Below are 12353 nucleotides of genomic sequence, written 5' to 3' on the forward strand. Positions count from 1 at the left end.
AGGAGACAAAGGTTGAATTGCCTAAACCTAACGTACTCTAAGAGATCCATCAAGAACATTTAAAATGTATACATCAAAGAGTAATATGTCTTACTGTTCTAGAGGGTTTGTGAGTGAGAAACAAATCAATAACTAATAGTTTGTAATCCCTAAATTTATTTGGTAATAAAATTTAAAATCTATTCAAAAACTAAATTTATGAAATAAAAAACTCAATTATCATATAATGATGTAAATAATATTAATAAAAAAATACTATTGAAATTATCAAAAAATTATGAATTGATTCCAAATAACATATATTAAATTATGAATCTAGAAAAATAAAACAGAAAAATATGACAAAAATAAAATAAAAAATCAATCCCGCAGCGTAGCGCGGATACCAATCTAGTGAACATAAAACTAAGATTTCATTTAAAAATAAAAATAAAGATAGCTAGAATAACTACTTATTTATGGTATGATGCTCCAATTTAACTGATTCAGTGAAATAACACTGACCATAATAAAATATAGTCGTACAAATAAAATAAAAATATCACATAATATACATATTGGTCACTATAACAACAACATCAGGAAAGTAACAAGAACAGTAATTATTTTTGTTGTATATTAGTAACATTATAACAATCTTTCCCGTTTTTAGAAAACTTTAAAGATTTTAGCCATTATAAATAAAGATTCGAATCGGACAACCTTGGAATGGGCAAGGCAACAAGAGGCGTCTTGAGCTTCAAGACAATCCCAAACTTCTCTTTCAATTCCAACACTTGTCCTTCCGGTATCTTCCAATCGAACGAATGTAATAATGTCGCGAGAGTGTACAAAACCATCCTCTCGGCGAGTGCTACACCGACGCACATTCTCCTTCCAGATCCAAATGGAAGAAACCTATAATCTGTTCCATTGAATTCACAAGACTTATTATTAAGAAACCTCTCAGGACAAAACTCAGTCGGATTATCCCACGTGTTTTGGTCTCTCTGAATACACCAAGCGTTGATGAAGATCTTAGTGTTTTTAGGGATGGTGTAGCCACCCACAACCGCGGTTGCAGTGGGACAATGAGGGACAAGCAAAGGAATGGTTGGATAAAGTCTAAGTGTTTCTTTCATAATGGCTACTATGTAAGGAAGTTTAGTGATGTGTGATTCTTCAACTATGTTGTCTTTGCCTACAACTTCGTCTAGCTCTTGTTGCGCTCTCTTCATCAACTCTGGGTTTCTTATTAGTTCGGCCATGGCAAACTCTATCGTGTTGGTTGATGTATCTGTACCACCAATTACCATATCCTTCACATATATATAAAAATCACATTGATTAAGTCAGTCAGTCCTCATGAACAAACAAACAACTTGTCTTTTTGTATCCGAAGATCTTGAGACTAACCTACGTTTTAAAAAAGAAAAGTTTACAGCCTTACGACTAATCTACATTGTTTGCAAAAATATGATATCCTCCAAAGTATAAAGACTGAAATTATTTCATTACCACGAGCACGGCTTTGACATGGTTAACCGTAACAGGAACCTCCGAGTCAGCTTCTTGCTCCTTTAACTTCATCAAATGTTGCAAAAAGTCTTTACATTCACCATCCTTACTTCTTAGTTCTTGCATCTGTTCGATGGCTCGATCAAGTATCGCATCAACCTCTCTAGAACACACATGCATCTTCTTCACAAGACCTTGAAGATCGAATCTAGCTAACATTGGGAAAAAATCAGAAATATTAGGCTCACCCAAAAGCCTAATTATCTCAGAAACCACTCCTTTAAACTCTGTTCCAACACTCTCCATTTCCTCTGCTTTCACCGAACTTCCCAATAACATATTCATTGTAAGATTCATCATCGTCAAAAAAAGCTGGTCTCCGACGTTCACGGGTGATTCTTCCTGACCTTTCTGGTACAAGTACCTCGTTGTTTCCCGGATTTCTTTGCGACGAAGCTCGTAGAAAGAATCCAAAGTTTTGCGGCTAAGAAGCTTGAGAAAGCAAACTTTTCTAAGCATCCTCCATTCGGCACCGTATGGTAACCAAACAAGGTCGAGACCGCCATAAGTATAGGCTCGGGCCGTGAGAGGAACATCACGGTTTGAGAAATTGATGTCTTGATCTTTCAAGATCTCTTGAGCTAGTGCTGGAGAGTTGACCACAACCGTTCGTTTTGAACCAAGATTGAGTTTGAAGATTGGACCATGAATCTGAGCGAGGTTTGTGAAGTAGGTGTGAAGGTCCGGGTCAAGAAACGGGAGGTTTCCGACGATAGGAAGTCCTCGCGGTCCAGGCGGTAGAGGCGGATGCGGCGAGCGTTTGAATAGATACCATAAAATCGATAAGATGGCGATGAGAACGGGAATTGCGTAAGGTTTCACATTGATTAGTATTGTGTTATCAGTGAAGAGAGTTAAAATCGGAGACATGTTTTACAGCTGTTTGTAGAAGTTATGAGATGGACTTGAGTTATTGTTCGTTAATGGTATTTTAATCTTCACTGAGTGGAGGACTCAAGAGTCTCAAGAGGGAATAATAAATTGATAACATTTGAGCGGATGATATAATTTTCCTCGTTTTTAACGATCATAGAGTAAAACCTCTATAAATTAATAGAGTCGGAACCATGAAATTTTATTAATTTATACAGATTTTAATTTATCGATAAATTAATAATTATTAATTTATCGATAAATTAATAAAATATTAATTTATGAAGATATTCTCTTATTTTCATACTTTTGAAAATTTTCTATTACAAAATAATGTACTTTTGTTATCATTTATATTTTAAAAGAATTTTTTTAATTTATATAATCTTGGCTATCGCAATAGGATGAATATCAATTATTTACTAGATTATATAGGTAAAAATGATAAATGATAGAAATTTAGAGTTTACAAGAAATTGCTAGTAATATATTTCATGGTAATGATGAAGTCGAATAAGATATTATGATACCTTTAGAACCAGTTAGTAAAGAAGCAATTATCAAATCTAAGACTCTTTACAATTTTTGGATGCGTTTTGAGAAGATAATAATGAAAAAGTTTAGAAATGAACTCTATTAGAATGCAAATTAAAGAATAGCCAAATAACAATAGAGCCATATTTCAATATATAAATATATATATATATATATATATATATATATATATATATATTAGTTTATTTGATTATTAATTTATGATATTGATGGGACCATATTTTTACATAAGATTTCCAAAAAAGTTATTATCTTATTATTTTATCAAAATGTATCATTTTTTACACTGGTCCAACTCGGAACCGAAAGAATTTATTAACTTATAGAGAGTATTAATTTAAAAGTATTAATTTATAAAGATTATACCCTATATGTCTAGGGACCAAAAATTAGTCATTCAGACTAGACTAAAAACAAAATCCATTTGGACCACAAGAAAAGAGAGTTTGTGTACTAAGATTGATTGAAAGACAATCTTAAGATTGAACGAAACAACAATCGTCATAATTCTTTGTGTGTACAACTGTACACCGCAAAATACATTTTCGTAAATAGACGACATGGCCCGCCCATTATGTGAGTTATATTTTTTTTTTTTTTGAATTGAATGTTAAATTAATTCAAATAAAAAAAAACTGTTTTACAATAACTGTTACCAATTTTTGAGTTTGCTTAAACAAAACCGAAAAAAGAGAAGACAAAATTTACAGCAGAGATGAGTCAAGTAGGGCGAGTGGCAAACCATAAGGTCAGCCCATCGTCATAAGAGTAGTTTCCCAGGTTGTGGATTGAAGTGAACCTGTTGCGTACTATCTTGTCAATGAGCTTGACCAGATGAGAAGAGGGTATGGGAGTTGCTCCATGTCTTCGCTTGTTGCGTTCATGCCAAAGATGATAAACCGTGGTTTGGTAACTATAACGAATAGTGAAGAGACGGATTCTATCCATGTTGGTATTGCGGAGTGTAGCATGAAGAGTGTTCCAATCAATTGTGAAAAGATTTCCAAGGAGTCTAGTCGCAAGTGGAACCCATACCGCTGCGGCATACGAACAGGAAAAGAAGAGGTGATCACGGGTTTCCACTGAACCACAAAAAACACAATCTGTTCGTTGATTGGTATTCCATCGTTGCATGCGGTCCCCCGTAGGAAATCGATTCTTAACAGCCAGCCAGGATACAAACGCATACTTGGGGGTTGCATGCATGAACCAGACACTTTGAGACCAAGGTTCCGCCGGCTGAGATTCACGAAGCAGAGTAATGGTCTCCTTAGTTATGAACCTCTCACGATAGGTATTGTGTTGACCCTTCCACATGGGGATATCCTCAGCTGCAGTGAGAGTGAGAGCCGCTAGTTCAGTTTCAATGGTGTTGAGAAGGGCAGAACGATGCTCACGCCTACGGTGGCCCTCCTTGGCCGTTGCCACGATTGCAGTCAAAGGAATGCCGAGTTCAATATGTCGGTTGCTACCAGTGATCTCATGGAGACAACCCAAGCTACTCCAACTGTCATACCAAAACGATGTTGATGTCCCATTATTAACCTGCACTTTGTAAAGCTGCTTCGCAAGTGATCTATACTTTAGGAGCTTCCTCCACATCCATGATCCCATACTAGTAGTAGATTTGAGTTCCCAAAAGGGCCTGTTTTTGAGTAGAGTGACAGAGATCCACCTGTTCCAGAGAGAATCTCATCCAGACATTATTCGCCATAGGATTTTAAGACAGCTAACCTTGTTGGCAAGACGGAGAGATTGGAGTCCCAAACCCCCTTCTGCTTTTGGCCGACAGACTTCTTTCCAAGAGACCTTTGCCTTCTTGCCACTCAGCTCAGGACCAGACCAGAGGAAAACAGAGCATAATTTGTCTATCTCTGTTATACACAAACTAGGGAGACGATATGCAGAGATCCAAAAGTTGAGTGTACTAGAAATTACGGACTTAAGAAGCTGCAGACGACCTGCATAAGAGAGAGGACGTGCACTCCATGATGTCAGACGGGCTCGGACCTTTTCTAACAAAGGAAGACAGTCAACATATGACATTTGCTTTGTGAGCAGAGGCAAACCGAGGTAGCGAACTGGAAGCTGGCCATGAGCAAAGGGGAACTGGTGGAGAATGTCTCTTCAGACCATTCATTGTAGTTATCTCCGTTCAGCAAAACAGAGGTAATAACAGTTTCGGGGTTGTCGGAGCTTGAAAGTGTATACGGCGACACCACCGTGGAAACAGAGGAAGCGACGAGGGCCCCTGTAGAAGAAGACACATGTTCTCCGTGGGTACTCATGAAGATCTTGATACACAAGACAAGTCGAAACTATCGACAGACACAACCGAATCGAAACTTATCGATGAACAACAAGAATTTTAAAACTTTTCTAGCTCTGATACCATGTAGAATTAGGTATTGAACTGACTTGTCTTTATTGATCTAGGTTACTGACTTGTCTTAGCTAGGGTATACACAAACCGTCATTGACGTAAACTACACGTTTAAAGCCCAAAATACTAAGCCCAAAATATATCGCTAATAATTGGGTTGGCCGGATTCACATTTCTCCGATTCTATCTCGCCTGAGGAACACAGAGTATTCGGTTCTCCCAAATTCAACACTTTGTTTATTTTTTTTTTAATCTCTTAACTGTATTATTAATGATATACACGTGTGTATGCTAATTTTGGAAGAAAAACTTAAATTTGTGCTATTTTTGAGAATTTCCCAAAAAAAAATAATTCTAAAAACAACAAAACCAACATTTTACATAATCGGCCGGTTACATCACAAACCGGTAGGGTGCAAGGGACTAGAAATTTGGTTTGGACAATACAGGAATTGCAATGAGTGGTTTCTTTAACTTCAGAGTGGATAGGAGGAACAAGCAGAGGAAGTGTAGGATGAAACCTAAAAGAGTCTCTATCATAATAGCTCGCAAGCAAAACTAACTTAATAAAATGAGATTCTTTAATGGCTCCTATTCCAAGAATAATTAGGAAACAGTAGAGCAACCAAATTTTACGAAAATAATGTGGCAATCTCTGTGCAAGATAAGCCAAAATAGTAAATAGAGAACACAAGTTCTGAAAGTTTGACCTGATGAACATAATCACAGATTCTAATTATTTTTTTCCTTTTGCTTTCAAGTAATAGAAAAGGAATCAATTCTCATTTTCCTGTATCATTCATAAGATCTCAGAAAGCAAATAAAAACAGAAACTCTCCCCTTCTTATCACAAAAAAAAGCCTTTCCCAATCTTATTATCTCTACTTTTCCTCAGGATTCACTTGCTGTCTGCACCGGCGTGCGCACTCCTGGTAACTCCTAACCAAACCGCTACATTTCAACGGGTTATCAATGTTCTCTTTGTAGCATTTCATCCACGCTTCGTGATCTTCAGAACAAGGCATCGGTTTCGGTTCAGGGATCTTAAACTCTTTCTCCCTCAGCTCCTTGGATCTCTCTGTCACTTCATGAACAAGGTTCTTCTCTACTTTCTCCAGCTTCTCAAGAACCTTCTCACTCTCTTTCGAAACAGACTTTATCAACTCCAACTCCGCGCTTGCTGCTGCTGCTGCTGCTTGTTGCGGTATTGGGAAAAAAAACGGTGGCTGCATTGGTAACTCCCCCACTGGATTCGGCTTCTCTGCATCGTGGTGGTGTGTCTTCGCTTCTTGTTCCACCTTCCTCTGTGGTGACACTTTGGGTTTGGTTTTCTTCGCCTTCCTCTTTGGTTGATCATTGCCTTCAGCTAGCTGATTGATCAGCTTTGAACTGATCTGAATCGAAAAGTCACCCATACTATACCAAGTTTGCAAAACCCTGGAAGATGAAAAATCCATATCAAGAAACACAACAAAGCTTGCTTATAGTTTTGCCAAGCTCTTCAAATTGACAAAATGTTAGCTAACTACCATAGTTGACTCTTTCTCTACAAGTTCTAGATTATGCAAAGCTTAAGCAATACAAGAGTGCCTATAAGGTAACATACAGAGAATGCAGCTAAAGTATGAGTCCAACATTGCTACAAATACACATGAATACTAAAATCCAGATTCGAAGATCTTAATATTCCCATCATCGTAGATACAACACTGACCAAATCGATCTTTACGGAATCGAATGAGTGATTCTTTGTAATCGATTTAGAAAGATTCTGGATAAAAATTTCTACAGAACAAGGATTTAAAAAAAAAAAAAAAAAAAAAAAAACCCTAGAATTCTCTCACATCAAGGATCAAAAATTCGAAGCGAGGAAACCAAAATTCACATACAATTGGAGATGATGATAGTGAAGAGAGACAATATACCTGGAAGGAGAAGGAGATCGGAGAAAGGATCGGTGAACGGCGACTCTCTCTCTCTCTCTCTCTTCCGCTAGTAAGAAAAAAACTCAGTCGTTGCAGCTACGAAGACGAGAAAGAAGAAACTGAGAGACGCTGGTTTGGAAATGTATGGGCTTGGTTACAAGATAATATGTGTTATCTTGAGCCCAATTTCGCTTATTGGGCTTTTAAGGCCTTTATATCCTCTGCTTATGTATACGAAATGTTTTTTGATCCTTGTTTAAAAAGCCTTCTCGTACCGGATATGATGATTATGGTCATTAGTTGAATCCATTAAACTACATTGTTTTTTTACGGCAAATCAAATATATTAATATCAAAAAATGTTTACCTAATACATAAGCATCTCAAAACAATCATTTACGTAAATATAGGAAATTATTATAATTTGTTATTTCTCCATTCACATACTTTTTATTGGCTATCAGCTTATAGCTGAAACTCCAAAATGTTTTTGACATTACTTTAAGTAGTAAATATGGATTCAAAGTTGTATGAGATGATTCTGCATCTTGTATCTTCTTTGAAATCAATATAGATGATGTTTTCGGCAAGGTCCCATTGGATTCTTTTGGAAGATTCTTTAGGCGGCCTCGTCTTATCCACAGAGCCGGCTCTAAGTTAATAAATGCCACAATTAAATTAAAATAAAAGGGCTGTTTTGTAACTGATAAGAATCGAACCCAAAAACTCATTACCACTAACTGAGACAAATACTACTAAACTAAACACATTTTTTTGAAAAAAAAGGCCGAAACTTCTACACGACATTAAAAAGGCCACAAGCTCATGCTTCATAGGCTTGGCCTTTGGGCCGCATGTACATCTCCAATACCACCAAAACAGATTTGAAAATATTTTCAAATGGACAAAGAATATAGAGAAACATCAAAACCCAAGTTGCCTCAACTGAGTCAATGTTGCAACATAAACTAGTCCATTGTACCTTCGAGAGGAAAAGACAACAAGTTTTAGTAATGAAGTTTGACCTGCATATTGTCTCGTCATCATATAATCCGAAGAGATCCCTTCCACCACTAATAAATGTTGACACCTTCGGGAGAGCACAATCACCATCTCCTAAACTCCTCCATAAGAATAAAGAACCACCATGAACGAGAGTTGTTGGCGTCTTCGGCAGTTGACCGTCTTCGTCGGAGATCCTCGCCGAGAAAAGTGCAACACGACTTTTTTATAAGCGAATTAATCGTATTTCCTTTCCGCCAGATTTGATGTTGGGTACTCCTGGATCCCAGATCTGTGTTTGAAATCCCTTACGCAATTCAGACATGAAACTACGGAAACCGCCTAGGTGAATCCCTGACGGAGAGGCGCCGACAAATCTCCGGTTCTCTTGCCGGATTATGGTCGAAAAATAACACTCTCGAAAAGAGAGAAGGATGATGAGGCATTGAATCACAAGCATCAACCAAGTAGCCATGAAAACCAACTTGCCGATGTTATTAAATCTAGATCTATATAAAAACTAAATTACAAAACTAGATAAGCAAGAAAAAGGGGTGACCGACGCCAGAGAAGCCGACGTCGGCCGGGAACGATGAAGACGAAGAGTTTGGTTGGGAACAGTGGCTTTGGGTAATCGCTTGGCGAGAGAGAAAAAACCATTTTGAAAATATTTCAGTTCTATCCGTTAAACTACGGGTGTGTATTCAAACTATGATTTTGGAGAATTTGATGGGATTTAGGAAATTTAGAATTTTGATAGATTTTAGGGAAATTCAAATGATTTTTTGTAAAATTCTTTCAAATCCCACCTAAAACCATGAGATTTGGATTTCTGTATTTTTAACTAAACAAATCTTCTAGAATCCTCCAAAATCCTAAAAATTATTAAAATCCTAATCCACAAAACTGTTTTGAATAACAATGAATTTTAAGTAGATTTTTAAATCATTAGTTCAATAGCAGTGGATTTTAAAGTAGATTTTTAAATCATCAGTTCAATAACAGTGGATTTTAATAGACTTTTTAAAATTCATGATTGAATAACATAGAATTTGTAAATTTTACCCAAATCACTTAAAATGTCAAGTTGAATACACTCCTCTACATAATTACAAAAATATATAAAAGATCGAAGTGTTGAACAAAAAAATATCTATATATATATATTTTTGAAAGTATATTTTGGGTTCTACCCTTTGTTTGTACTTATTTACAAAATTAATCCCTAAAATTTTTTCTAAAAATAACATTATTTCAGATTTTGTTTCCTAAATATTTTACATTCTATTTCAACTTAAAAAAATACAGCAAAATAAATATGGAAACAGAAACTATGATATATTTAACCACATTTTCTATTGTGTTTTGAAAATATTCTATTTCTTAATCTTTTGAAAACAAAGAAAACAACAATTTGCCATTTTGTTTTCCAAAACCTGTGAGCTTTGATTCTTAACTAAGAAGAACTTTGATTCACATGTATTTAAATATTATAAATAATATATATAAACTAAATATAATTTTAAAATATTACGAATACGTAAAATAAAAAAAGTTTAAAATACTATATAATATAATTATATAGTAAATGAATTATAAAAAGGACATGTTGGAATTAATACAATATCATTCAATTTGTGCTAACACGGGTTAAATCCTCATTTTATTTTTTGTCAACACTATTAATATTATTTGACATATAAAATTAAGTTGATTTGACTAAGATTGTGTAAAATAATTAAATCATTAAGAAAAATGTGGCTTAATCATAGTGTATAAATGACTTATATATATTCAGATACCTTATTTTTTGTTATAATAATTAAAAATCAAAATATAATCTCAAATATTAAACAAAATAAACTAAATATAATAAACAAATAGTCATGAAATATATTACGGGTTACAAAATTAATATAAATATTTAGCCGCATAAACAGCCGAGAAATTTAGTTATTCTCTATTTGTAAAATATCTAATACTTAAATAACAAATACAATATAAAATATACATAATAATAAAAATTATATGCACGCGGTATACCGCAGGTTAAAATCTAGTATCAATCAATACAATAAAACTTGAACGCTTCTCACCAGAGCATGACACCTCAACGATTTAAAAAAACCTGGAACTGACACCTAATTTAAAACACCTAGCCAATCAAAATATAACGATTAATACATCTCAGAATTTTTGAACCAATGTTAATTATTCTTGGTTCCACGTCACCTTCTCTATACTCGTAAGCCTCTCCTCGACCGAATCAAAAAAGTCAAAAGTCTCGCTCTTCGTCTTCTTCACGCCATATAATTTTCTTCCTCAACCCATAGAGAGAGAGTAGCAGCTGATGTGTTCATTCAAGTTCTAACAGACACTCCGTGTATCACCACCAACATATCTTTCATAATTATCTTCTTAAGCTAGAGCATAATTGTAATGGATTTGCCACAGTTTTTATCCGAAGTAAAAATGCAATATATTTGGAGAGTTAGGCTCTCTCTCTCTCATCTCCTCTTTCTCCCTTCTTTGGATATCTCTCTTTGATTCTCCAATTTCAGTCAATTTTCTATCACAAAACCAAGAAGACGTTTTTGAGACAGATAATTTGAGTAGAAACAATACTAAAGATTTTCACCCAACCCACAAACTCGATGAAGATGGATTTGGACCCGTCTTCAAGGTAACCTCAATTCTGACATGCCCGATCTTAAGGTTTCCTCTTTTAAGTGTATCTTTGACCATTTTGTTGTTTGTAAGTTCTTTGTGTGATGTTTGTATTATATTGATTCATTCTCATTTCCTAGATTTTTGTCTGATATATTTGTGTAGCGATTCTTAGTACAATAGCTTGATCCAGAGTATTGGATATGATGTGATTGGGTAGAACATTGCTATGGTATGTTACAGTTGAGGTTCTTTGAGGGTTTATGATTACGGTGTATGCAGATAGCCTCATCGCATATTAGAAGCAACCTCACTTTCTCAATCTAAAGTCAAATTAATAACAAACACACAAAACTCTCACAAATCTTTTCAAAAGCCTCTCGATGTTGGTTAGCGAAGTTTGTTTGTTTTTTTAGGACTCTTGCTTATTATTTTGAAGTGGATTATACTTATTTAGATGATGTAATTTTGTATTTGGATTTTTTTGTTATGTTTTTTTGTAATTTCAGATAATTTGATGATGGTTGGACATTAATGGCTTTGGGTTTCTAAGCTCGCACCCAATCCCACCTTGAAGACCTTGATCAAAAATACACTTGATTCTATCTGCTATGACTTTAGTCACGAACCAAGCCGTAAGTGTTTATATTTAAACATACTAATTATAAATTACAAAGAAAGTTATTGACCAGTTTAGAGTTCGATTATGACATAGTTTTGTTCTTTTGTTTAGTGGTCTCTCGGAGTCTTAGTTATATGTAACTTATTGATCAATTTGATTGGTTTCTATCTCTAAATTTCAGTGCGTGAGCTTGATGTACCTGGAGAAATTTATGAAAGAAAGGCATACAATGGTGTGAATGTGTGTCAATATATCATATTTGTAGCAATATGATAGATAATATTCTTTAACATTAGATTGAAACAATATTTAAGTTCTTAAATTTTAATATTGTAGTACATTACGTCTCTGTCTGTTTTCTTCAGGCACACGTGGTTATGCTGGAAGCATCATGGAATATTAAGATTTTGTAGTATTTTTCTTTAATTATGTGCATGTCTTCGTGATACAACAATACTTATGATAAACTTAGCCTTTTAATTTGTTTGAACTCAGGTCCACAACAATGTTCTGTCTCCTCCAATAAATAACAACATTAGGGTGAGTTCTGATTTCTGATATCATCCAAGTTTTTTGTTTTAGGAAAAAAAATCTAGGTTATTTACTAGAACTCAAACTCTTTCATTGTTCACTCTTGAACTACTGACTCTTACCACCCTTACTTATTGAACAGGTGGAAGTTGGAATTGATGATATTGAGTTTGGCATATATCTACCAAAGCTTGTTTTCATTCATGGACAACTCTCTCTCGTTTTATCACGAGTCTCT

The 12353-nt window shown here is 35.0% G+C and overlaps 3 protein-coding genes across 3 annotated transcripts; all 3 read right to left on the reverse strand.

Annotated features, from left to right (window-relative positions):
* Positions 1–455: 455 nt before the first annotated feature.
* On the reverse strand, positions 456–2557 carry LOC104707526 (flavonoid 3'-monooxygenase CYP75B137). Its single transcript, XM_010423899.3, has 2 exons — positions 1498–2557; positions 456–1298 (listed from the first exon to the last, which is right to left on the reverse strand). The coding sequence occupies exons 1-2, from the start codon at positions 2425–2427 to the stop codon at positions 675–677; spliced, it is 1554 nt and encodes a 517-aa protein (XP_010422201.2). The 5' UTR covers positions 2428–2557; the 3' UTR covers positions 456–674.
* Positions 2558–3705: 1148 nt separating this feature from the next.
* Positions 3706–5462, reverse strand: LOC147940306 (uncharacterized). Its single transcript, XM_087461251.1, has 3 exons — positions 5457–5462; positions 5068–5279; positions 3706–4660 (listed from the first exon to the last, which is right to left on the reverse strand). The coding sequence occupies exons 1-3, from the start codon at positions 5460–5462 to the stop codon at positions 3706–3708; spliced, it is 1173 nt and encodes a 390-aa protein (XP_087317377.1).
* A 536-nt stretch (positions 5463–5998) lies between these two features.
* On the reverse strand, positions 5999–7945 carry LOC104707527 (uncharacterized). The gene is made up of 2 exons (XM_010423900.3): positions 7294–7945; positions 5999–6805 (listed from the first exon to the last, which is right to left on the reverse strand). Exon 2 carries the CDS (start codon positions 6781–6783, stop codon positions 6250–6252), a length of 534 nt encoding a protein of 177 aa, XP_010422202.1. The 5' UTR covers positions 6784–6805; positions 7294–7945; the 3' UTR covers positions 5999–6249.
* Positions 7946–12353: the final 4408 nt, after the last annotated feature.

The sequence above is a fragment of the Camelina sativa genome, chromosome 8 (genome assembly GCF_030686135.1).
Source record: "Camelina sativa cultivar CO46 ecotype springtype chromosome 8, ASM3068613v1".
Lineage (NCBI taxonomy): Eukaryota > Viridiplantae > Streptophyta > Magnoliopsida > Brassicales > Brassicaceae > Camelina > Camelina sativa.

Coding starts and splice junctions, on each gene's coding strand:
- LOC104707526 (XM_010423899.3), bottom strand. CDS start 2,427: ATGTCTCCGATTTTAACTCTCTTCACTGATAACACAATACTAATCAAT. Junction 1,299..1,497: donor ATGTCAAAGCCGTGCTCGTG/GTAATGAAATAA, acceptor ATATATGTGAAG/GATATGGTAATTGGTGGTAC.
- LOC104707527 (XM_010423900.3), bottom strand. CDS start 6,783: ATGGGTGACTTTTCGATTCAGATCAGTTCAAAGCTGATCAATCAGCTA.
- LOC147940306 (XM_087461251.1), bottom strand. Junction 4,661..5,067: donor TTGCTCATGGCCAGCTTCCA/GTTCGCTACCTC, acceptor TCTCTGGAACAG/GTGGATCTCTGTCACTCTAC.